Consider the following 25,455-nt stretch of genomic DNA (forward strand, 5'->3'; position numbering starts at 1 on the left):
ATATGAAACTCCCTTTCTCTGCCCCGCTCTGGAATGCTTATGGCCTGACTCATAGCCCTCGGACAAGAGATCAGAAGATTTTTCTTTGGATAAACACAATGCCTTGGGAGGAAAATACTTCAGATATCCTGCTCCCTGTCTGTAGTCAAAACTGAGCTGTCCCCTCATTAGCTTTTAAAATAGTTGGAGGTACGAGTAAACCCAAGGGATTATCAGATGTTTGAGGAAGATCGGCGTACAAGATTTAATATCCACTGTGTAGGAAGAAAAAGAAACCAACCAAAAAGCCCAGCCTACACGTGAGCACACTGTATAATCTTCGGTGAAAGACCAGAAGTTGGATCCATAAAGTATGAATAGAGTTCTCAGAGAACAATGAGAATCATTGGGTAGTCAGTATTTTTAGATTACTCAACTGGGCAGGCACTTGGCGCAGTGATGAGACAGCACTGAGCATGTCTGTATTCCTAGCTGACTGCCTGAATTCAAGTTCCAGTTCCGCTTTGATTGCAGCTTCCTGCTAACGTAGAGTCTGGAAAGCTCAAGTAGTTGGATTCCTGCAACAGCATATCCAGGTGCACATGGAGGATATGGCAGTCCATTCGAGCCTGCAGAGGACTCCTGGTACCACAACAGCGGACGAAGTACAGAACAAATCAGTCAACCACCCCAGCCATGTGTTGGCAGTGAAAATATGGGCAAACGGAGACTCTAAAGTGAACTATGTCAGTCAGTGGATTCTGGAGAGATTTCATCGTGCTTGGAGTGGCGAGATTTACAGCAATTCAGAACTGTTGAACTATCAAAATCACTCGAGCATGACCCTTGGAGCATGCTCACATCGGGGACCTGGGACAGGTGGGAGGCTGGTGGGACTTCTCCCTTTATCTCTCCCCTTACCCTAGATACAGAAAAAATACATATATATATAATAATAATGTGGAAACAATGGTCTTACCCAGATTCCTGTAGCCCTTGACCCTTTGTGCCCTAATCAGCTATGTAAAGATGATCAAACTAAAGTAATTTTAAAAAGCCACAAAATATTGCCCATTCATATTAACCCTGAATATAAATGGATTAAACTCATTAATCAAACATCAGAAATTAGTAGACTGGATTAAAATAACAAAGCCCATCCATTTATTGCCTACAGGAGACATATCTCACTAAAATGTATCAGTGGGAACTATACCTCATGGATTTTGATTTTTTTTTAGTGTAATTTCTTCAAAACTCTCATTGTATTCTTTAATGACTCATAGGTCATACAGTAGCATCATTTTCAAGAAGGTTCTTGATTTTCTTCAGTGACACATTAGTCATTCAGTAGCATGTTGTTAACTTCATGGCGTTAATTTCTTTTTTGTTGATTTTGTTTTGTGGCTTTTCATTTAAGCAGATGTATAATAACTGTGTAATGGAGACTATCATATCTAGTAGCATGTTGTTTAGCTTCATGGCATTGTAAATTTCTATTTTTCTTCCTGTTACTGATTTTGTATTCAGATTTTTTCATTTAAGGGGATGTATAGCAATTATGTAATGGGGACTGTCATATCCAGATGTGAAGATACAATGCACTCACTATGCATCTCTTTCCAGACTAAGGATGGACTCCCAATGAAACTGTTTACTGTATCTTGACAGTAGGATGCTGGACTCTCTGCCATTGTCCATGCCTGCAATGATGGACATATGACTGTTTGTGAAGAACTGTACTATATTAATGCTAAGGGGAAACTCAGTGAGGGGGGAGGGGATTAGGGAGGGGATAAGGGAAATCCCAGGCCCTATGGAAATGTAACATAAAATGATAATAATAGTAATAATAATAAGAGACTGAAAAAAATAAGAAAAAGTTCCTTAAATGTGTTTGTAAAAAAAATTTAATTGGCACATAAAGGAATGGAAGTTAAATTCACAGCTTACCTCTCACTGCAAACTCTACAAGCCAGATGAGAATGGAGTGACATATTCCAGATTCTGAAAACAAAAAATTGTCGGCTCAGAAGAACGTACCCAGCAAAACTTTCCTTTGTCTTTGAAAATGAAATAAAATTCTTCCACAGTAAAGAAAAGTTAAAAGAATATGCCTCATCCAAAGCTGCCCTACAAATGATACTTAAAGATGTTCTCTTGACAGAGAAAAGGAATAGCACCTACCAAAACCAAAGGCAAATGGGAAGAACATCCCAATAAAATAACAACAGAAGACAAGTCATTGAACAACTCATTGCTAAATGACAGGACAAAATTACAGCACCTATTTATATTAACTCTGAATGCATCTGCTAGAGCTAGGCCAGGTTGAAGCTTATGGCTGAAAACTCAGTCTAGGTCCCTTGGTTGCACATTAGCAGGAAACAGCGCTAGAAGCAACGCTGAGACTTGAATGCAGGCATTCCAAACAGGGCTTGGCTATCCAAGTGGATGTGCCAAGCAGCTTCATAACCTGTGTGCCAGACACCAAACCCAGGGAATGTAATTGTTTTGTGGCTGACATGTCTCAAAAATAGTTTACAGTAGGACTGTAGAAATAGTTTTTTTTTTTTTAAAGATTTATTCATTTTATTACAGCCAGATATACACATAGGAGGAGAGACAGAGAGGAAGATCTTCCGTCCGATGATTCATTCCCCAAGTGAGCCGCAACGGGCCAGTGCTGCGCCGATCCGAAGCCGGGAACCTGGAACCTCTTCCAGGTCTCCCACGTGGGTGCAGTGTCCCAACGCATTGGGCCGTCCTCAACTGCTTTCCCAGGCCACAAGCAGGGAGCTGGATGGGAAGTGGAGCTGCCGGGATTAGAACTGGCGCCCATATGGGATCCCGGGGCATTCAAGGCATTCAAGGACTTTAGCCGCTAGGCCACGCCGCCGGGCCCGAAATAGTGGTTTTAAAATGTGGCAGCTGTTAACTCCAGCAAAAAGGTTATCAGTGGTGTTTTGCAAAAAAAAAACAAGTGGCATTATAAACTGCTTGTCTTTACATAAAGTGTGTATGCAGTTTTAGTAGTGTAATTTTGCTTCCTGTGTTCATGTGTTCATAATGGTGGTTGGTCTTGATGTACTTGTTTGCCAGCTTACTTGGTCAGTATCTGAGATACAGCCTGCAATTTCTGACACTCTTGAGTGGTTGACTCTTTAGGTCTACTGCTGAGCAGTTTGTGTGCTCTTCACTGCCTGAACCCACCTGTGCCTTAGGCAGGGTAGCCGGTTTCTTCTAGCAATATCCTGTTAGCCACAGTTTTTAGGGGAAACCTTTATTCCAGAGTCGCTTAGTGCCTAACCTGTTTAGGAAAAAATAGATGAGTATAAGTGTGTTTATTAACTTCGTTTAAATAAGCTGATGTTTTTAATGCCCTCTAGGAAGTAAAAAGAAAGAAAAAGAACGTCCAGAAATTTCTCCTCCCTCTGATTTTGAGCACACCATCCATGTTGGCTTTGATGCTGTTACTGGAGAATTCACTGTAAGTTTCCTTAGTTACAGCTCATTTATAGGTGCTCAGACCTTTTTTTTTTTTTTCCCTCTTAGAGATTAGTTCAGAGTTAGCTTTTCTGTCCCTAACAGAATTTTTACTGCTTTTTGCTTTTTAGTGAGTGGGTGTGTCTTTGTAGGAAACTAACTGTATTTGTTAGTGTTCTACAGTGTAGAAAAGTAAGCCTTTTGGAATGTAGTCAAACCCACAGTTGTGTAGATTTGTGTCTCTGTATTTTGTCATTTATCCCTGAAAACTGAGTTTATGAGCACAGTTGAACCCACAGCTAACAGCTGAATGTCTTTCTGGCAGGGCATGCCGGAGCAGTGGGCACGGTTATTGCAGACCTCCAATATCACCAAACTTGAGCAGAAGAAGAATCCTCAGGCTGTACTGGATGTCTTAAAGTTCTACGACTCCAACACAGTGAAGCAGAAATACCTGAGCTTTACTCCTCCTGGTAAGAGGCAGGCAGTGGTAAAAGACTGACAGGGGAAGAGGAGGGTGGACCACTTCCTGATGAAAAGATAACACAAAAATAAAAAGCTGAGCTGTGGTTTCTGTGTCCACTTTCTACCCTTGCCAAGATTTTGCCTTTGTAAACTGACTAGGGCGGCTTGGAAGCTTCATTTGGAGTGTCTCATTGTGATGCCACAAGTGGAGTTGATAAATATATTGGCTTTTGTTTTCTTTTACTGTTTTTCATTCTCACTGCTTATAATAAGTTCCAGCAACAGAAGCAAAAAGTACAAATTATAGGCATGCTAATACTAGAAATAAATGAATTTTTAGTGTGACAGAAGGAAGGCTGCTTCACTATATAAATGAACAGGCTTAAAGGAAAACAAGGCTACTCAGAAATTGAAATTCATCAATCATATAAATATGTAGCTTATAAAAAAAAAATAGAACTGAAACGATTTATTCCTTAGAATCACAGAATCACCCAGTGAGAATTGGAGTGTAGTGGGTCTTTAAAAAAATTTTGTGGAAAGTTCACACATTATGGTTGGTAAATGTCTTCACTGTCCTTTTATTTGTAAGCTCCCTGCTGTCATGCTTGTTCTTACTCTCTTTTCCTGTAATTTGTTGAATAAAGAAGATTTGATAATTATGTCTCTAGGATGGCATTTAATGATGGGTGGCAGGAGTCTACTATTTGAGTGTTTTATTCCTGCCTCCCAGGGTCTGCATTGGCAGGGACCTGGTATCAGGAGCCAGATCCAGGAATCAAACCCAGCAATCCAGTATGGGACATGTTGTCTTAAGAGCTGCCTCTCATGTAGCATGTGGTTGGGTTAGCTGTGCTGAATGTTTGCATCCCTATGAATTAAAGAGCTGGATTAAAGTGGTGTTAACCTTTTGTACATCAGTGTGTGCTTAGAACCCTGTGTGAAATAGTAAATCTGTATTATTTAGTGATTTTTTTAAGTCACCCTGTTTGAAGAATAATAACTTCTCATTAAGCAAGTGTGTATGTGAAGCCAGGAGCTTCTTCCAGCTCTCCTGTGTTGGTGCAGGGTCCCAAAGGTTTGGGCCATGTTCCACTGCTTTCCCAAGTCATATACAGGAAGTTGAATTGAAAGTAGAGCAGCTGGGACACAAATGGCCAACCATATGGAATTGCAGCACTTGCAGGAGGAGGATTAGCCAATTGAACCACCATGTTGGCTCCTCGTTTAGTAATTTTTAAAAAAACAGTGTTAGGCCAGGAAACAGTAGATAGTTTTCATGCATTGTTGGGTATATGAATACACTAATTATTCTCTAGGCATTTGTAAAGGTAAACATGAAACTTGCTAAGTCAGAAATTTTATTTCATATAATCGCAATTGTTTGAATGATGACTTTAATATAATAAATCCTTCAGTGGTAAGTTTTCTGGAAGAAGTGAATCACAGGAAACTTACAGAGCTCAATTAGGTTTTGAGATACATTAGCTTAATCAGTAAATTCTTGCTTGAATACTGGTTTTCTCATTTGCTTGCTTTAATTCAGCTTAATAGGAAATTAGTTTAAGAAGACCTCACCTGCCCTATTTTTTTAATCATATAAACATTTTATTTCTTGAATTGTTAACATTATTTTCTGCTTTGTATTCAGAGAAAGATGGCTTCCCTTCTGGAACACCAGCAGTAAGTTATCATTTATTTCTTATGTAATACAAGCCTTAGTGTTCATTTTGCTTTCTAAATTATATTTCCATCAGAGGTAAATAAGTACTTGAAGAAGACATATGAAGTAAATTGAATTTTCTTGATGAGATAAAGTAACTATATATAATGACCCCAGAGGTAGCATGTTTCCATACATAAACATAAGGATGAGGAACTTAAGCAACATATTCCTTGTCATCCTTTTTTTTTTTTAAGATTTGTTTTTATTGGAAAGTCAGATATGCAGAGAGAAAGATCTTCCATCTGTTGATTCACTCCCCACGTGGCTGCAACGACCAGAACTGTGCTGATCCGAAGCAAGAGCCAGGGGTTTCTTCTGGGTCTCCCACGCGGGTGTAGGGTCCCAAGGCTTTGGGCCGTCCTTGACTGCTTTGCCAAGCCACAAGCAGGGAGCTGGATGGGAAGCAGGACCACTGGGGTTAAGAACAAGCACCCATTTGGGATCCCGGTGCAGCTCGTGCAAGGCAAGGATTTTAGTCGCTAGGCTACTGCATTGGCCCCCTTTCTCATCTTCTTGTATCATTCTACTATGGATTGGGAAAAATCCTGAGCAATTAAAACTAACCAGTCTAAAGAGTTGTTTAAGGCTTTGTCATATTCAGTTCTTCACTTGGGGAATTCGCTTGCATGAGAACTAACTTTTTAAAATACTTGCCTTTTTGCTTGCTTGGACAACATATATACTAAAATATCCACCTATGGAGGCTGACGTTGTGGCACAGTGGCTTCAGCTGCCACTTGCTGTACCTGCATTCCCATAGGAGTTGCTGGTTTGATTTCTGGCTGCTCCGCTGTTTGCTGTCCAGCAGCGATGGACTTGGTGCATGGAGCTGATAATAACACGCATGGACTACTGACTGATGGTCAATAGCCAAAGTTTATTAACAGCATCAGACTTTCAAGGACTGAGGCTTATGTAGGCCCAGGGAAGGAGGGCTTGAGGCGTTAACATTTCAACAACTAGAGGGAGTCTCCCTTCCTTGGACTGCTAGTTCCTGCTTCCCTTCTTAGGGGAGAAGCACCTCACTTTATTTTGTATATAATCAATTGTTCTCATACAAATGGTATCCAATTGGTTGTTCTCTTACAAATGGTATCTAATCAGTTATTCCATGCAAATGATATCCAACTAATTGTTCTCTTGCATTCCACTTCCAATCCAGTTTCCTGCTAGGGAGATAATTACAGGGCGGCTCCAGTGCTTGGGCCCCTGCCACCTATGTGCAAGACAGGGATAGAATTCTAGCTTGCTGGCTTCTGCCAAGCCCAGATCTGGTTATTGTGGCCATTTGGAGAGTGAACCCATAGATGGAAGACTAATCTCTCTTTTTTGCCAACTCTTTCAAAGTTTTTTTTAAGGAATAAAATACTTACATGCCATGTTTATTGATTTTATTTTACTTGATAGTCAGATTTACAGAGAGAGAAGGAGACACAGAAAGGTATTTCATATACTAATGAACTCCTTAAATGGCCACAATGATTGGAGCTGGGCTGAACTGAAACCAGGAGCCAGCAGCTTTTTTCAGGACTTCCTCATGGGAGCAGGAGCCCAGTCAATATTAATGCTTAAGCACAGTAGCAGGGAGCTGTATCAGAAGCAAATTAACCAGAGGCCTAGTAAGTACAATGGCTCAGTTGGCTAAATTCTTCCCCTTGAAAAGCGTCGGGATCACCCAGGGTGCCGGTTTGTGTCCCAGCTTCCACTTCCCAACCAGCTCCCTGTTATGGCTTGTGAAAGCAGTAGAGGATGGTCCAAAGCCTTAGGGCCCTATATCTAGGTGGGAGACTCAAAAGGGGCTCCTGGTTCTGTGGGCTTTGGATCAGCTTAACTCTGGTTGTTGGGCTACTTGGGGAGTAGACCAGCAGATGGAAGATCTTCTCTGTAGGTTTGCCTTTCCAATAAAAATAAATAAATCTTAAAGAAGTGAAGCAGCAAGAAAACCAGTACTCACTGGAATTTTGGTATCATAGGTGATCGCCTTCCTTTTTTTTGCCACTATACTGACCTTACCCTTTTTGCTTTTTTTTTTTTTAAAGATTTATTTATTTTTATTACAAAGTCAGATATACAGAGAGGAGGGGAGGGGAGACAGAGAGGAAGATCTTCCATCCGATGATTCACTCCCCAAGTGAGTGCAACGACTGGTGCTGTGCTGATATGAAGCCAAGAGCCAGAAACTTCCTCCAAGTCTCCCACATAGGTGCAGGGTCCCAAGGCTTTGGGCCGTCCTTGACTGCTCTCCCAGGCCACAAGCAGGGAGCTGGATGGGAAGTGGAGTTGCCGGGATTAGAACCGGTGCCCATATGGGATCCCGGCATGTTCAAGACGAGGACTTAAGCCGCTAGGCCACCATGCCAGGCCACCTTTTTGCTTCTTTAATCACCACTTTTTCTGGTGATTCTGGCTTTAAACATTTTATTGTTTTGATGTAAAAGGTAAAGCTACCAAGAGGGATCTTACATCCTCTGGTTCATTTCACAAATGGCTGCACAGCAGTCAGGGCTGGGTGATGTCACAGCTAGGTTCCTGGAAATTTAACCAGGTCTCCCATTGAGTGGCAGTGGCCCAAGTACTTGGGCCATTATCAGCTGCTTCCCTGTGTATTAGCAGGGAGGTGGATCAGAAATGGAGCAGCCAGGACACAACCCAATGTTCCAATATGACATACCAGTGTTGCCAACAGTAGCTTAGCCTGTTGCATCACCATGCCAGACCCATACTATTTTAAATGTCCTAAGAATATTGTGATGTATAAAGTTCTGAGAATTGATCTGCTTTTTATTTATTTTTGTTTAATTTTTTAATTTTTAATAGTTCTGTATGTAAAGAGATATAGACTTTTTTCCTTCTGGTTCAGCTTTCCACATGATCACAAAAGCCTTGACTCAGCCATACTGAAAGCCAGGAGCCTGGAAGTCCATCTGGGTCTCTCACATTGATGACAGGGACCCAGGGAATGGGACCGTCTTCTGCTGTTCTCCCAGATGCATTTACAAGGAGCTGGTTTGGAATTGGAGAAGCTGTGACTTGAACCTGAACCAGTGCTAATATGGTTAAGTGTCTTAAGTAGCTATGCCTCAATGCCAGACACTTTTATTTTTCTAGGGGGTGGGGAAGGAAAGACAGTGACAGAGAAGAGACAAAAATGTTCCCTCTGCTGTTCATTTCTCAAATGACTTCAGTGGTCTGGATTGGGACAGGCTAACGCCAGGATCCAAGAACTGGGTCCCATTATCTCACCTGGGGACGGCACATGTTCTGTTGCTTTTCTGGGTACATTATGAGGCATCTAGATTGGAAACTGCCAGGATTGGAACTGTTGCATGTGGTGCTGGTATAATGCATAGTGCCACAATGCCAGCTCCTATTTTTTTTTCAACTTACATGTAAGTACATTGTTGACTTTTTTTTTAAGATTTATTTATTTTTTATTGAAAGATTTTTACAGAGAGAGCTTTTGTATCCACTGGTTTACTCCCCAAATGACCACCACAGCCAAAGCTGAACTGATCCAAAGCCTGGAGCCAGAGTATCTTCCTGGCCTCCTTTCCCAGGCCATAAACAGAGAGCTGGATTGGAAATGGAGTAGCTGGAACATGACCTGGTGTCCATGTGGAATGCCTTTCAAATAAAAAAGAATAAATATTTAAATAGTACTCTTGAGAATATTTGTTTATCTCCATATATATTTATTTCATAAACATTCTCATAATTCATAAAAACATCCTTACCTTTAAAATTGTTGTATTAGAACCAATGAGGAGTAATTTTGAATTGAGTTGTTAAATAAACTTTCTAAGATATATTTAATTTAAAAAATGAGGAAAAATGTTTGCCTTTTAATTTTATTGGCTTGTCTTCCTTTGTTTACATGATAAATGTAGCTGAATACCAAGGGTTCAGAAACATCAGCTGTGGTAACAGAGGAGGATGACGATGATGAAGAGGCTGCTCCTCCTGTTATTGCCCCACGACCGGATCATACAAAATCAGTGAGTGTTTAGGTGGTGTATGTTCATAGAAACAGTAGTCTGTGTTTGACTTATTTTAATTTAGAAAGTCCTTGAGTTTAAAACATTTTAGAATGAAGAGATTGAACTAGGAGATTCTGCTTGAAAACTGTCTCTAAAGAGATTTTTTTTTTTTTTTTAAAGATTTATTTTATTTTTATTACAAAGTCAGATATACTGAGAGGAGGAGAGACAGAGAGGAAGTGGAGCTGCCGGGATTAGAACCAGCGGCCATATGGGATCAAGGCGAGGACCTTAGCCACTAGGCCACGCCGCCAAGCCCAGAGATATTTTTTTAATCTCAACTATTATTACTATAAAATTTAGATCTTTCCTTTTATCCGGATTATGTATTTTGTCTCCCCTTCCTCTTACGTTTCTCTTGAATCCCTGATGTCACTCAACACACTCAACAGGCAATTGAGAGTGAAATTCCTAGCCAGGTAAGAGAGAATTTTGATAATAATGACCTTACATGGAGCCAGGAAGAGGAAGGAGAAAGTACTGTCCTTCTCCCTGTACTACAGAAGTAAAACTGGGAGTAGATGCATTGCCATGGAATGTAGTGTGGCAGGTGAAGTTCTGTATCCTAATCTCAGGCTTGTTAGCTTGTGCTAAAGGATTTTCTTTGTTCCTTAGAGTTCATGGTTTGAAATGAAATGTTGACTGTTACATTTCCATGAGACTTGTTGTGGGCATCAGCAACAGTTGTTTTCAGTATCCAGGATTTTATTCTCTTGCATTTTTACTTACCTTTTATTCTGAAAACATGATTTGTAAGCTTTACTTATTTCTGCTAACACTGGTAGGTGTGGTAAGACTTAAATTTCATTAGTAGACCTGCTGATTTGCTAAATCTCAGAATATAAACAGGGTATGCCAGTGAAAAATTTTTAACTTCTTAATTATATTATTTTTATAGTTGGAAAATATTATTCCCATTTTATAGAACAATGGCAGAGACAGCTTGTTTTTGGTCTAAAACAAACTAACTAAATAGAGAGTAAGTATATGTGAAAACATTTTCCCTCAGATTTGTTGCCAGTGTTTGTCACAGCAATTAAAATCATGCTTGGACTGCCTGTATTCAATATTGGAGGCCATGGGTTTGAGTCTTGGCTGCACTCTTTTTTTTTTTTTTTTTTGCATTCATTTACTTTCATGTGATAGATTCTCGGAGAGGAGAGAGAGAGTGACATCTTCCTTCTACTGGCTAACTCTCTATTGCAGGTTCCTGCTAATGTGTACTCTAAGAGGTACAAGTCAGGCCAGAGATCTCTTTGTCAATCTGTATTTCTTTGTGTTGCAAATAAAACAACACAGTGTTGCTATGTGCCTTTGCAGATTTACACTCGATCTGTGATTGACCCTATTCCTGTACCAGTTGGTGATTCTCATGTTGATGGTGCTGCCAAATCTACAGATAAACAGAAAAAGAAGACCAAGATGACAGATGAAGAGATTATGGAGAAATTACGTATGTTATGTATATTTTACAGTATTTTTTTCTAAATATGTATTTATTTTTATCATAAAGTCGAATATACAGAGAGGAGGAGAGACAGAGAGGAAGATTTTCCGTCCACTGATTTACTCCCCAAGCAGCCACAAGAGTCAAGTCCTGATCCAATCTGAAGCCAGGAGCCTCTTCCGAGTCTCCCATGTGGGTGCCAGGGTCCCAAGATTTTGGGCTGTTCTCAACTGCTTTCCCAGACCACAAACAGGGAGCTGGATGGGAAGCAAGGCTGCCAGGACATGAACCCGAGCCCATATGGGATTCTGGTGCATGTAGAGCGAGGACTTTAGCCGCTAGGCTACCAGGCCCATTTTATAGTATTTTTTTTTTTTTTATCCATTTTATTGTATTGTTGTTGACAATCTTTACATAGTTAACTATAGTTGAAGGAAAAACAAGAAAAAGAAAAAAAAAAGGTTCAGGGGGATAGGGAGGTGGGCAATGCTATTATGTCCATATTGTTTCCATCATGTATCTGAGGTAAAGGGGGATATTGAGGGAGAAGCCCCACCTGGTTTCCCGCCCACCCCAAGTCCTGGATGTGGGGCATGCTCTGAGATATGTTAGTATTCTTAAATTGTTAACGTTTTCTACAACATTTTTTTCCAGAGGATTTTAAACTAGTACCTTATATTTTGACTTAAATCTGGCGAATGAATTGATTTCTTGTAAGAATAGTTTTAATGGAAAACTAGTTAAACCAAAGTAATACTCTTCCTTAATTATTTGTTGGTGCATTTGAAAGGGATTGTCTGTTGACGAGGTGGCAGCATTTCAGCAGTAGTATCTTTGGAGGCAGTACCTTTTGTCTTAAAGCACATAGTTGGAATAACTGTACTTCCCAAGAACACTGACCTAAAGGGAATAAGGAAAGCTGGTTTTTTTGTTTTTGTTTTTTTTAAATATTTATTTTATTTTTATTGGAAAGTCAGATATACAGACAGGAGGACAGACAGACAGAAAGATCTTCCATCCACTGATTCACTCCCCAAGTGGTCGCAACAGCCAGAGCTGAGCCTTTCCAAAGCCAGGAGCCTCTTCTGCCAGGTCTCCCACATGGGTGCAGGGTCCCAAGGCTTTGGGCCATCCTCGACTGCTTTCCCAGGCCACAAGCAGGGAGCAGGATGGGAAGTGAAGCAGCCAGGATTAGGACTGGCGCACATATGGGATCCCAGCGTGTGCAAGGCGAGGACTTTAGCTGCTAGGCTACCATGCCGGGTCCAGGAAAACTGTTTCAGTAGTGGATTATTTTAAGCATATGTGTGCTATACATTTCCTTTTTTTTTTTTTTAAGATTTATTTATTTTAGTGGAATGTCAATTTTACAGAGAGAAGGATTTTCCATCCACTGGTTCACTGCCCAGCAATGGCTGGAACTAAGCCAGTCTGAAGCCTAGAGCCAGGAGCTTTCTCCAGGTCTCCCACAAAGGTGCAGGGTCCCAAGGCTTTGGACCGTCCTCAACTGCTTTCCTACGCTGCAAGCCAGGAGCTGGAAGGGAAGCAGGGCCAGCACAGCATGAACTAGTGCCCATATGGGATGCTAGCACATGCAAGGCGAGGACTTTAGTCATTAGACTTTTGTGCTGGGTCTATTTACTTGTTTTTGATTTCTCAGTGGTTTGTCTGCAAATTGGGATAAGGTTATTTAACAAAACAAAGCTAGAATAGCAATTTCACCATTTAATTGGGACCTTTGCTTGTCACTTCCCCTATCTTTTGGTGTTTTTTAGCCCTTGGCATCTTTAAGATTTTTACTTTACTTATTTGAAAGGGAGAGTGATAGGGTGGGGGAGAGAGCTGCCATCTGATAGTTCATTTCCCAACAGCCTGTAATAGCCAGGGTTGCTCCAGGCTGACCCCAGGAACCTGACATTCCGTCTGGGTCTCCTACATTGAAACCAGAAGTCCAAGTATTTGGGTCGTTTTCCACTTGTTTCCCGGCACATTAACAAGGAGCTGGATTGGAAATGGAGCAGCTGGGGCTTGACTGCCACTCTGATAGGAGCTGTACCATCACAGGTGTTAGCATAACTAGTACTACGACATCAGACCCTGCCATTAGAATCTTTCTGGTTATCCTTTTCTTGCGCTCATTAGCTTGGGCCAAATGGCTAACTGGAGGTTAAGAACCTATATAAAATTATTTATGTGAATTTCCTGCTATGTTCGTATCTTCTTTTACCATGACCAAGTGAAAACTTAGTGATTTTCTCATGGTTTGACTTAAAAGTATAATCAAAATCTAAGTTATGATTTTATATGTTGCACCCTAATTTTGTTTCAGTCAAGACTTTAAATTTTCTTAAAGCAAGTGTATGTTTAATGCGTATTAAGCTAGAAAATTGGGGCGAGTTTGCTGTTGCTACAGCTTAAGTAACACCTGCATTTCATATCAGAGTGTCAGTTGAAGTTTTGGCTGCTGCACTTCCATCCAGCTTCCTGCTAATGTGCCTGGGAGGCAGCTCTGATAATGACTCAAGTGCTTGGGTCCCTGCTACCCCCGTGGAGGATCCAGGCAGGAATTTGGGGGGTGAAATAAGCTTTCACTGTGCCTTTCAAATAAATAGGATCTTGCATTAAGGTGCAGTAGGTAGAGCTATTACTTGGCAATGTTGGCAGCCTACTTCCAGTTCAACTGCCTGCTAGTATGCTGGGAGACCAGTGGAATATGGCCCAAGTACTTGGACCCCTGCCACCCACTTGGGAAACCCACATGTAGTCTGCTTGGGAAACCCACATGTAGTCTGCTGGCTTCCACCTTTCTGATACAGTCGTTTGGAGAGTCAGCCAGAAAGAAATCCTGGTTGTTTCCCTCTCTCTCTCTGCCTTTCAAATAAATTTAAAAAATTCTTTGAAAGAGAGAGAAAATAGAGGTGAATATTGTGGCAGAGCCAGCTAAGCTGCACCTGCAAAGATGACATCCCATGTGGGTGCTGGTTTGAGTCCCTCTGCCAGTCCAGCTTCCTGCTAACGTGCTGGGGACTGGAGTGAAAATAGCCCAAGAATGTGGGTCCCGGCACCCACATCAGACTCCTGGAAGGAGTTCCAGGCTTCTGATTTCAGCCTGGCATGGCTCCGTTCATTGGGTCATTTTGGGAGGGTGAATCTAGTGGCTGGAAGATCTTTCTGTCTCTCCCTTCCCTCTGTGAAACTCTGCCTTTCAAATAAATATATTTTTTCAAGAAGGGATAGTGATTTCAAAAATCATTTGATGTTAAAATGCTTAACTGATCTTCAAATTTTCATTTTTTGTTTAAAATAGGAACTATTGTGAGCATAGGTGACCCTAAGAAAAAATATACAAGATATGAAAAAATTGGACAAGGGTAAGTGTTTATTAATATATTACTGTAACATTCACTATTTTCTAGGTATACAGCATTTAACTTTGGTTCTTTGACAGTGAGCACTCATGTATTCTCTGAGTTATATTCATGTAGGTTTGTGTCCATTAACAGAGTTACTTATTTTTTTAATTCTTAAGAAGTTTCCATCTATTCCTATAATGCTGTGCATTTTTCTTTTTAAGATTTATTTATTTTTTTTTTTTTAAAGATTTATTCAGTTTATTACAAAGTCAGATATACAGAGAGGAGAGGAGACAGAGAGGAAGATCTTCTGTCCGATGATTCACTCCCCAAGTGAGCCGCAACGGGCCGGTACGCGCCAATCTGATGCCGGGAACCAGGAACCTCTTCCAGGTCTCCCACGCGGGTGCAGTGTCCCAAAGCATTGGGCCGTCCTCGACTGCTTTCCCAAGCCACAAGCAGGGAGCTGGATGAGAAGTGGAGCTGCCGGGACCAGAACCGGCGCCCATATGGGATCCCGGGGCGCTCAAGGCGAGGACCCTAGCTGCTAGGCCACGCCGCCGGGCCCTAAGATTTATTTTTTATTTTTATTGGGAAGGCAGATTTTTTTTTTGTTTTGTTTTGAAAGTCAGATTTATAGAGAAAAGGAGAGACGGAAAGATCTTCCTTCCACTCCCCAAGTGGCTGCAATAGCTGGAGCTGAGCCAGTGCAGAGCCAGGAGCCAGGAGCCTCTTCCAGGTGTTCCATGCAAGAACATGGCCCCAAGGCTTTGGACTGTTCTTCACTGCTTTCTCAAGCCAAAAGCAGGGAACTAGAAGTGAAGTGTATTAACGTGAACACGAACTGGTGCCCATATGGGATCCTCGAGGATGTGAGGGGAAAATTTTGCCACTAGGCTATCACACTGGGCCCTACAGTTACTTCTTGATGCAGGTTTTTAACATCATTTAGCAGTGACTTTACATCACCTTTTTTTCTCAAAGATTAATTCATATTAGAGGTAAAGCAGCAGGGAAATAATAACTTTGCCCAAAGAGTATATTTAATACATAAGGACAGTATTTATTGGAGGACATAGACAATAAAATCATGTATTTAAATTACATTGTTGGGACTGGCGTTGTGGCAGAAGGAGTAAACTGTCATGCCAGCATCCTATGTGGGCTGTGGTTCGGTTATACTTCCTGTCTGGCTGCCTGCTGATTGCCTGGGGAAAGTGGCAGAAGTGACCCAAGAGCTTGGGCCCTCCCACCTATGCTGTGTACTGGGATGGGACTCTTGGGTCCTGGCTTCAGACTGGCTTTATCTTGGCCATTGATGCCATCTGGGGAGTGAATCAACAGATGAAATTCAGAAATCTCTGTCTTCTGTTTTATACCTCTTTAAAGTGAATAGGGCCTGGCTCAATAACCTAGTGGCTGAAATCCTTGCACGTCCCAGGATCCCAGTGGCCCCACTTCCCATTCAGCCCTGCTTATGGCCGGAGAAAGCAGTTGAGAATGGCCCAAAGCCTCGGGATCCTGTACCCTTGTGGGAGACCCAGAGGAAGATCCTGGCTCCTAGCTTTGGAATGGCTCAGCTCTGGCTGTTGCAACCACTTGGGGAGTGAATCAGTGGATGGAAGATCTTCCTGTCTGTCTGTCCTCCTGTCTGTATATCTGACTTTCCAATGAAAATAAAATGAATCTTTTTTATTTTATTATTTTTTAAAGGTTTATTTATTTTTATTACCAAGTCAGATATACAGAAAGGAGGAGAGACAGAGAAAGATCTTGCATCCGATGATTCACTCCCCAAGTGACTGCAATAGCCAGTGCTGCGCCAATCCGAAGCAGGGAACCAGGAACCTCCTCCAGGTCTCCCACACGGGTGCAGGGTCCCAAAGCTTTGGGTTGTCCTCTCCTGCTTTCCCAGGCCACAAGCAGGGAGCTGGATGGGAAGTGGAGTTGCCGGGATTAGAACCGGCACCCATTTGGGATCCCGGGGCTTTCAAGGCGAGGACTTGAGCCACTAGGCCACGCTGCCGGGCCCAAATGAATCTTTTTTTTTTTTTTCTTTTCTTTTTAAAGATTTATGTATTTTTATTGCAAAGTCAGATATACAGAGGAGGAGAGACAGAGAGGAAGATCTTCCGTCCAATGATTCACTCCCCAAGTGACCACAATGGCCAGTGCTGTGCTGATCCGAAGCCGGGAACCTGGAACCTCTTCTGGGTCTCCCACGCAGATGCAGGGTCCCAAGGATTTGGGCCGTCCTTGACTGCTTTCCCAGGCCAAAAGCAGGGAGTTGGATGGGAAGTGGAGCTGCTGGGATTAGAACCGGTGCCCATATGGGATCCCGGCGCGTTCAAGTCGAGGACTTTAGCCGCTAGGCCACGTCGCCAAGCCCCAAATGAATCATTTTTAAAAGCATGAATAAGTAATCAATATAAAAATTACATTGTTGAGCACCGATCTTGGCATCTACTGTTCTGATTTTGTCTAATTGTATTTTTAAATAATCCTAATTTAATTTTTTTCTGTTCTTGAAGACACCTGCACACCCCAGTTTTGTAAATGCTGCTAATATGTGGGTAGCATTTTGGATTTAGAAAAAAACAAGCCTGTGTTGCAAAATTTTTGAATTTTTAAAAAATAAGCTCAATGGACATTTTTAATAAAAATGAAATAGCTGTTTTTGACGTGGTAGTGGAAAAATTATATATTAAACAATACATTATCAATAATAATAATAATGAATAAGAATAATATCTTAATTTTCTGGGTGACTATCACAAATCCAGTATTGGCTAAGAAAAGCCAGTTGCTTGGAGCAGTATTTGGCCTCTATTTAAAATACCTATGTCCCGTGTAGAACTCCTGGGTTCAAGTCCCAGCTTCCAGTTTCAGTGGCGAGCTACCAAATTTGGGTCAAGTCGTGTTGAATGCGTTTTATCCTTGTCAGAGACCTGAGTTCTGTGCTCTGTTTAGACTTGGCCTTGCCCATTTCCATCCTTTGCAGGGTGTTCGGGAGTTAGCCAGAAAATGGAAAAGTGTTCCCTCTGTTTTTGAAGTAGCTTTAAACTTTTTAAGTGTAAAAAAAAATAAAGCAAGTTGCAGAAAAATGTGTGAAATGAAACTACATGCTGTTTAAAAATTAGGCTGAGTACTAGTATATTCTGTAAAGCTACCTCCTGTGTCCTTTGTAGCTCAATCTACAGAGAAATGTGTGGAAATGATGCCTGACAAATACAGGTGACCCTTGAGAGCTGGGAGGATGCCGATCAGGAAGGATACATTGGACCCTTCATGTTACTTGTTGTAGTTTCTGACACAGGGACTTGTATTCTCAAGTTGCATTACATTTTTCCTTTTTCCCCAATGTTTTAGTAGGTTTTTTTTTTTCATCTTTTCCCTTTATTTTACTCTTTATTACTCTTAAAGATGGTGAGTCTTAAATGCTTTTTTAATCCTTTTTCAACTGTTTGAAGTGTAAAGTCTTTAGATATTTAAATTATAGTGACTTAAAAACCTTAAATCTGGTTGTATCTTTTCTCCCTCTAGGGCTTCTGGTACAGTTTTTACTGCTACTGATGTGGCATTGGGACAGGAGGTAGCTACTTTTTCATACTTCTGAATATAATAATTAATGTTTTGTGTAGGAGGAAACTAGATAAAAGCTGAAAATAATCAAAATTCTTTTAAGTTTGGTATGGTATATGAGAATTGTTGTATGTGTTTTTATTAGATTTATCTAGATTGGGAAAAAAGAATTGTAACTTTAGCATCATAAATGAGCAAATATTAAAACATTATTTTCCTAGCTTGGACTAAAAAGATGAATTGCTGGTGCTGTACAGTCTTTGTATTTGATAAATTGAGAATATCTAGGCTCTGTGTATTACAAAGAATTCTGCATAAGCAGTGTGGATGTATTGCTTTGAATGAATTTTAAGCTTGTGTAATACAGTATATAGTCTGTTAACTGATAGATGTTTAACGAATTATAAATTCATTGTTACTTCTAATTTTCTGTGAGAATTAGGAGACCTGTTTCATTCTCTTCAATTCTGCTTCTGTTACAGGTTGCTATCAAACAAATTAATTTACAGAAACAGCCAAAGAAGGAATTGATTATTAATGAAATTCTGGTGATGAAAGAATTAAAAAATCCCAACATAGTTAACTTCTTGGACAGGTAATTAAATGGACTAAAAATGTGGAAATCTTGATTCTCATGGTTTGAAGGGCAAACTACTTTGGTTAAAATGAAATGTTAGCACTGGGGTCAACATTGTGAGGCACCAGCATCCTGTTTGATCGCTGATTTGAGCCCCCGCGGCTCTGCTTCCTATCTAGTTCTCTGCTGATGATGCTCCTGGGGAAGCAGCGGAGGTTCGCTCAGGTAGTTGGGCCCCTGGTTTCTACTTGGCCAGGCTCTTGTTGCATGTCTTTAGAGAGTGAGCCAGTGGACAGATGTACCTATGTATGTGTGTCTGTCTCTTCTTGTCTGGAACTCTGCCTTTAATTTTCTAAAATGTCAGTGCTGAGAAGGATTAAAGGTAGAGAGATATAAGTGGCAGTTCTGATTTAAAAGTTTCATTTTCTAGAGGGATATTACTTGGCACACGAGAGAAAATATTTAAACAAAGAAATCATATGTCCTATGAGTTTTTCCCTCAAAGGCTGGGCTCCATGGAAAAATTGTTTATTACCTATCAAAACCTCACTTAGGTGTGGGTGCTTGGCACAGCCACTAAGTTGGTGCTAGAGGTGCTTTCATCCCATCTCACAGTGTTGGTTTGTTGTCTTGCCTGCCCTGCTTCTGACCCATCTTCTTGCTGATATACCCCTGGGAAGCAGAGGTGATGGCTTGAGTACTCAGGTTTTTGCCATACAAGTGGGAGACTTTGAGTTCCAGGCTTCTGGCTTCAGCCTAGTTCAATCACCCTGACTGTTGCATGCGTTTAAGAATGAAGTGGTAGATGGAAAAATGTCCCTGACTAATTGCTATCTGTCTTTGAAATAATGAAACATTTTGACAAACCTCTCATTTAGCGTAGGAATTAATGTTAAATAATAACAAAAAGCAGAATAGAAAATGATGTGTATGGTACAATCGTGTTTTTAAAATATCAACAGTACATATGAATGAAAGGCTTAAATGAAAATGTGTTGGGCCCAGCACAATAGTTCAGCAGGTAGTCCTCGCCTTGCACATGCTGGGATCCCATATGGGTGCCGGTTCTAATCCTGGTGGCCCTGCCTCCTGTCCAGCTCCCTGCTTCTTGACTTGGAGGGCAGTCGAGAACAGCCCAAAGCCTTGGGATCCTGTACCCGCATGGGAGACCCAGAGGAGACTCCTGGCTCCTGACTTTGGATTGGCTCAGCTCTGGCCTTTGGACGTGAACCTTTGGGCGGAGGATTTTCCTCTCTGTCTGTCCTCCTCTCTGTATATCTGCCTTTCTAATAAACATAAATAAACCTTTAAAAAATGTGTTAATGCTTCTGTTGGACAATAAGGATTATAAGTAATTATATTCCATATTTGAATTTATTCAAAATGAAGAAACCAATTTTTCAGTTCCCTGTTTTTTAAAAGTAATAATTCAAATCAGCATGGCATGATGGTCAAAATTAAACTACAGGCTAGGGGGTCACTTGGCTTCAGATCCTGGTTCTGTCAGTTATTATCTATGTGACCTTGGATGAGTCATTTACCCTCTTCATCTGTAAAGCAGGACTCATAATGCCCACCTCATGGGATTATTCCCATTGGAATAATCCATTTCCACACTCAGAATTGTTCAAGAATATCACAATGACCTTTCATTATTGTTTTGTGCTGTACATAGCAATTCTTCAGTTTTTCATCTAGTTTTCAAGGTACTAACTCTCATCATGAGGGTGTTTTATATTTGAAAATTCAGCAGAGAGAACCCTGTGTGTAGACAATGTAAAAATGTGAGTATATTTGTGTGTTCTATTATTAGTTACCTAGTGGGAGATGAATTATTCGTGGTAATGGAGTACCTTGCTGGCGGCTCACTCACTGATGTTGTAACAGAAACCTGCATGGATGAGGCACAGATCGCCGCCGTGTGCAGAGAGGTTTGTTCACTTCGTGATACATTACCATGATCTATAGTCAGCTAGAGGTTTGAAAAAAAAATAATGTATGTTCTGCAAAGTTTTATTGTGTGTAATAACTTCCAATCACAGGTTCTCTGCAAGGCCATCCATAATTGTCCACCACTTCCTATCTCCTGAAGGATAACTAGGGACCAAAAGCTTTAATGAGAATAAACAGAAAGCTTATTCCTTTATATTCATTAGTGACTTTCTAAACAAACTTCAAAAGCACTTCACTAAGTTTGTGGAAAATGCATTTTTCACTGTAATTTCATTTTTTAAGTGTCCTTGTGTGAAGTCCGTAGAATTCTATGAATTTGCCTAAGTCAGAGCCAGAAAGATTTCTTTGCTTCTAATGCTTTTCCAGAGAAAAGACCAAAGTCAAGGACTGATTTATTGCCTGTGAAACTGCAGTGCTGCTTTCTTCTAATATCATTGGAATTATTGTCACAAAGGGAAAACTTGTAAGAGCTGATAAGAACTGTTGTATTGTGTTTTCTAAGATTTGGCTTTCAGCCATTCTACAGTGATACATAAAGTGAGTTAAAAACTTTGTTCATATGAGAATGATATGTATGATGTTTTTACTTTTTTCAGTTTTTATTAGGATGTTAAAAATATTCTTGGAATGGGCATTGGCATAATGGTCATGATAAGTCTTAAGATGCCTGCATTCCATATCAGAGTACCTGGGTTTGAGTCCAGCTCTGTTCTGTACTGGTTTTTGCTGATGAGCATCCTGGGAGCAGCAGATGACAGATCAAGTGTTTGGGTTCCTGCCACCAACATAGGAGATCCAAAATCAATTCCAGCTTCCTGGCTTGCACCTGTCCCAGCCTTCGCTGTTGGGTACATTTGAGGAGTAAATCCATGAACAGAAGATCTGTTTGTCTCTGTTTGTCTCTCTTTCCTTGCTGCCCTCCCTCCCTCCCGCTCTATCACTCTCAAATAAAGTGAGAATAAATTTTGATACATTTTAAAATTTTAATCTAACTTTTTTCCCTGTAAGATGAAGCTTCTGGTTCTATCTTCACATAAGGGTTAATCTGTGGCCTGCTGCTCCATTTCTGGTTCATCTTCCTGCTCATGGTCTGAGAAAAAGTACGGAAGATGGCCCAAGCATTTAGGCTCCTGCTACTCACATAGGAGATTTGGATGAAGCCCCTGGTTTTGTCCTGGCTATTGCTGCTATCTGGGGAATGAACTAGAAATGAAAGATCCCATTTCCCTATCCATCCCTCTCTCTGTAATTCTTTATATTAAAAAAAGAAGAAAAGTCTAGGGACCCAGCATGGTAGCCTAGCGGCTAAATCCTCACCTTGTGTGCGTGGGATCCCATATGGATGCCGGTTCATGTGCCAGCTGCTCCACTTCCCATCCAGCTCCCTGCTTATGGCCTGGAAAGGCAGCAGAAGATAGCCAGAAGCCAGGAGCTTTTTCCGGGTCTCCTTCATGGGTGCAGGATCCCAACACTTTGGGCCGTCCACTACTGCCTTCCCAGGCCACAAGCGGAGAGCTGGATGGGAAGCGGGGACAATGGATGGCAGGGACACAGTGACTTGATTTTACCTGCTGCTTTCTAGGATCTGCACTGACGGAAGCCAGGGCTGTGAATTGAACTGCAACTCCAGTGCAGGATATGTGCATCTAAACTGCTAGGACAGGTGCAAACCACACACCCCTTGTGGCCCCACAAGGGTTACTCTACACCGTTGAAATAGTTTTTTTTTAAAGTGTTCATTGTGTTTTTTTAAAGATTTATTTATTTTTATTACAAAGTTAGATATACAGAGAGGAGGAGAGACAGGAAGATCTTCCGTTCTGATGACTCACTCCCCACGTGACCACAATGGCTGGTGCTGCGCCAATCTGAAGCCAGGAACCAGGAACCTCTTCCGGGTCTCCCACGCGGGTGCAGGGTCCCAAGGCCCTGGGCCGTCCCCAACTGCTTTCCCAGGCCACAAGCAGGGAGCTGGATGGGAAGTGGAGCTGCCGGGATTAGAACCGGCGCCCATATGGAATCCCGGGGCGTTCAAGGCGAGGACTTTAGCTGTTAGGCCACGCCACAGTGTTTATTGTGTTAAAATTTATTTTCATCTATTTGAAAAGCAGGATGATAGGAAGATCTTCCATTTGCTGATTCAGTTCCCCAAAATAACATGCAGTAGCCAGCACTGGGCCAGGCCAAAATCAGGAGTCTAGAAGTCCATCCATTTCTTCCATGTAGGTGACTGGAGTCCAAGCATTTGAGCCATTGTCAGCTGCCTCCCCAGCTGCCTTAACAAGACACTGAATGGGAAGCAGAGTAGCTGGGACTTGAACTAGTGCTTTAACATGGGATATGTGCATTAAAAGGGGCTGCATAACTCCCTGTGCCCCAACACCTTACCCTATTGAAATGACTTCTGAAGAGCTTCTGGGTGCTTAGAAGGTGTAGTGTACCATTAGGCATTTAAAACTGAAACAGCCGAGCCCAGCATGGTAGCCTAGTGGCTGAATCCTCACCTTGCATGTGGCAGGATCCCATGTGGGCGTGGCCTCCGATCCCAGCAGTCCCACTTCTCATCTAGCCCCCTGCTTGTGGCCTGGGAGGGCTTGAGGATGGCCCAGAGCATTGGGACCCTGTGCCTGGGTGGGAGATCCCACGGGGACACCAGGTTCCTGGCTCAGATTGGCACACTTCCAGCCATTGTGGCCACTTGGAGTATGAATCCGCAGACAGAAGATCTTTCTGTCTCTCATCCTATCTGTAAATCTGACTTTATAATAAAAATAAATCTTTAAAAAATTATTATTATAAGTAAAAAATAGTAAAACAAACAGCCTAGAAGTTATGTGTACCCAGCTGCCCTTTGTTTTGTATTTAGATGGTTGAAGACCGAGCAATGATTAATGGTAGACAATGGAGTAATACTCCTGGATGAAATTAGCCTGAGAGAAGATTCACTTAATTAATTAAGGCATAGGTTCATAAATTTGCATATGAGAGAATGTTCTTTTTTGAGAATGTTCTTTAATAATTGTTTCTCTTCTCTCAGTGTTTACAGGCTTTAGAGTTTTTACATGCTAATCAAGTGATCCACAGAGACATCAAAAGTGACAACGTGCTTTTGGGGATGGAAGGATCAGTTAAACTTAGTGAGTAATAAGTGAAGAAACAAAATTTCTTTTTATTTATGATACCCACCTTTTGTTTAATTACAGATCAATTGTATTAATATTTTTATGATTTAATAAATAAATGGGGAGAGTAACAAATGGATTTTTGATAGCTTGTGTTGAAATAACAGATATGTTACTACTTGGTGAATAATTTGGGGTGGGTTGCTTCATCTGTTTATGTCTGTTTTGTCATTAAGGAAACTAATACTTCCTGTCTCAGAATTTTCTGAAGCATTAAAAATGTCAGAAATTGCCTAGGACTGGTAATGTTACTGTCTTAAAAAGATAAAGTTGAATTTGTTTCTGCCTCTGTGATTCTCATGTGCTTCAGCCTTTTCTCAGTTCTGTAGAGCTTGGCCAAATAAGGACAGGCTGGGCTGTATGATCTTGCCCTCAGGCATGACAGGTTGGGTAAAACAGTCTTCCTTTCTCTAATTGCCCTCTCTATCACACATAGTAGAACCATGGGAAGAAAAGAAATTCCTGAGCTCTCTTGTCTACCGCCTGTGATCTCTCAGTTCTGATTTTGCCATCTGGAGGATTTCAGAAGAACCTCCTACTGAGATTTCTCCAGCTCTGCAAAATTGAAGATATTTTCTGGGTTAAGAAACCAAAAATTTTTCTTCTCTCCTGAGTGGTTGATTTACCTTACAGATTGAGTATTCATTATCCAAAATATTTAGGACTAGAATTGTTTCACATTGCAGAATCTTTCAGATTTTGGAATTTTTATGTTCTTTACTGGTTGAATACCTTAATCTGAAAATCCTGAATCTGAAATGCTTCAAAGTCAAAATTTGTAACTATCATATTGATGCACAGTTCTAGATCTGGAGCTTTTGTTTAGGAATTCTCAGTCTATGTTAGTAGTGCCGTAGAAAGCAAGAGACTAACTAGGTGGTCAGAATGTTATTAATTATGTCATCTGAAATGAACATACTCTGTTTTGTTTTATAGCCGACTTTGGTTTCTGTGCCCAGATCACTCCTGAGCAGAGCAAACGTAGTACCATGGTTGGAACGCCTTACTGGATGGCCCCCGAGGTGGTTACAAGGAAAGCGTATGGCCCTAAAGTCGATATATGGTCTCTGGGTATCATGGCTATTGAGATGGTGGAAGGAGAACCTCCATACCTCAATGAAAATCCCTTAAGGGTAAGGCCACTTAAATACATGCTGTGTTATATAAGAAATACTCTAAATCATTTCATTAGAACCTGTGCCAGCTGCTGGTCAAGAATGTGAGTTAATAAGTTAATAAACCTAGTCAGTGCCATTGGTCTCATCTGAAACTCACTTGCTTCTGAGTTACAGAGTTAAACATACTAGTTCAAGAGTTTGTGAATTTTTCATATTAAACGTATACACTTTAGTCAGTGTGTATGCTTTTTATTTTTTTAAAAGATTTATTTATTTTTATTGGAAAGGCAGATATACAGAGAGGAGGAGAGACAGAGAGGAAGATCTTCCGTCCAATGATTCACTCCCCAAGTGACCACAATGGCCGGTTCTGTGCCGATCTGAAGCTGGGAACCTGGAACTTCTTCCAGGTCTCCCACGCATGTGCAGGGTCCCAAAGCTTTGGGCCATCCTCTACTGCTTTCCCAGGCCACAAGCAGGGAGCTGGATGGGAAGTGGAGCAGCCGGGGCTAGAACCGGCGCCCATATGGGATCCTGGCACATTCAAGAC

The 25,455-nt window shown here is 41.2% G+C and overlaps 1 protein-coding gene across 1 annotated transcript in view; it reads left to right on the forward strand.

The window, feature by feature from the left end:
- PAK2 (p21 (RAC1) activated kinase 2) overlaps positions 1-25,455 on the forward strand; it is a 79,761-nt gene that overhangs the window by 47,618 nt on the left and 6,688 nt on the right. The window contains exons 3-13 of the mRNA XM_004577818.4: positions 3,369-3,469; positions 3,791-3,938; positions 5,582-5,613; positions 9,544-9,651; positions 11,014-11,146; positions 14,448-14,511; positions 18,037-18,085; positions 18,558-18,670; positions 20,466-20,583; positions 23,643-23,742; positions 24,724-24,920. Coding sequence (XP_004577875.1) covers positions 3,369-3,469; positions 3,791-3,938; positions 5,582-5,613; positions 9,544-9,651; positions 11,014-11,146; positions 14,448-14,511; positions 18,037-18,085; positions 18,558-18,670; positions 20,466-20,583; positions 23,643-23,742; positions 24,724-24,920 — 1,163 coding nt within the window. The remainder of the gene's footprint in view (positions 1-3,368; positions 3,470-3,790; positions 3,939-5,581; positions 5,614-9,543; positions 9,652-11,013; positions 11,147-14,447; positions 14,512-18,036; positions 18,086-18,557; positions 18,671-20,465; positions 20,584-23,642; positions 23,743-24,723; positions 24,921-25,455) is intronic.

Source organism: Ochotona princeps, chromosome 3 (assembly GCF_030435755.1).
Source record: "Ochotona princeps isolate mOchPri1 chromosome 3, mOchPri1.hap1, whole genome shotgun sequence".
Classification (NCBI taxonomy): Eukaryota; Metazoa; Chordata; class Mammalia; order Lagomorpha; family Ochotonidae; genus Ochotona; species Ochotona princeps.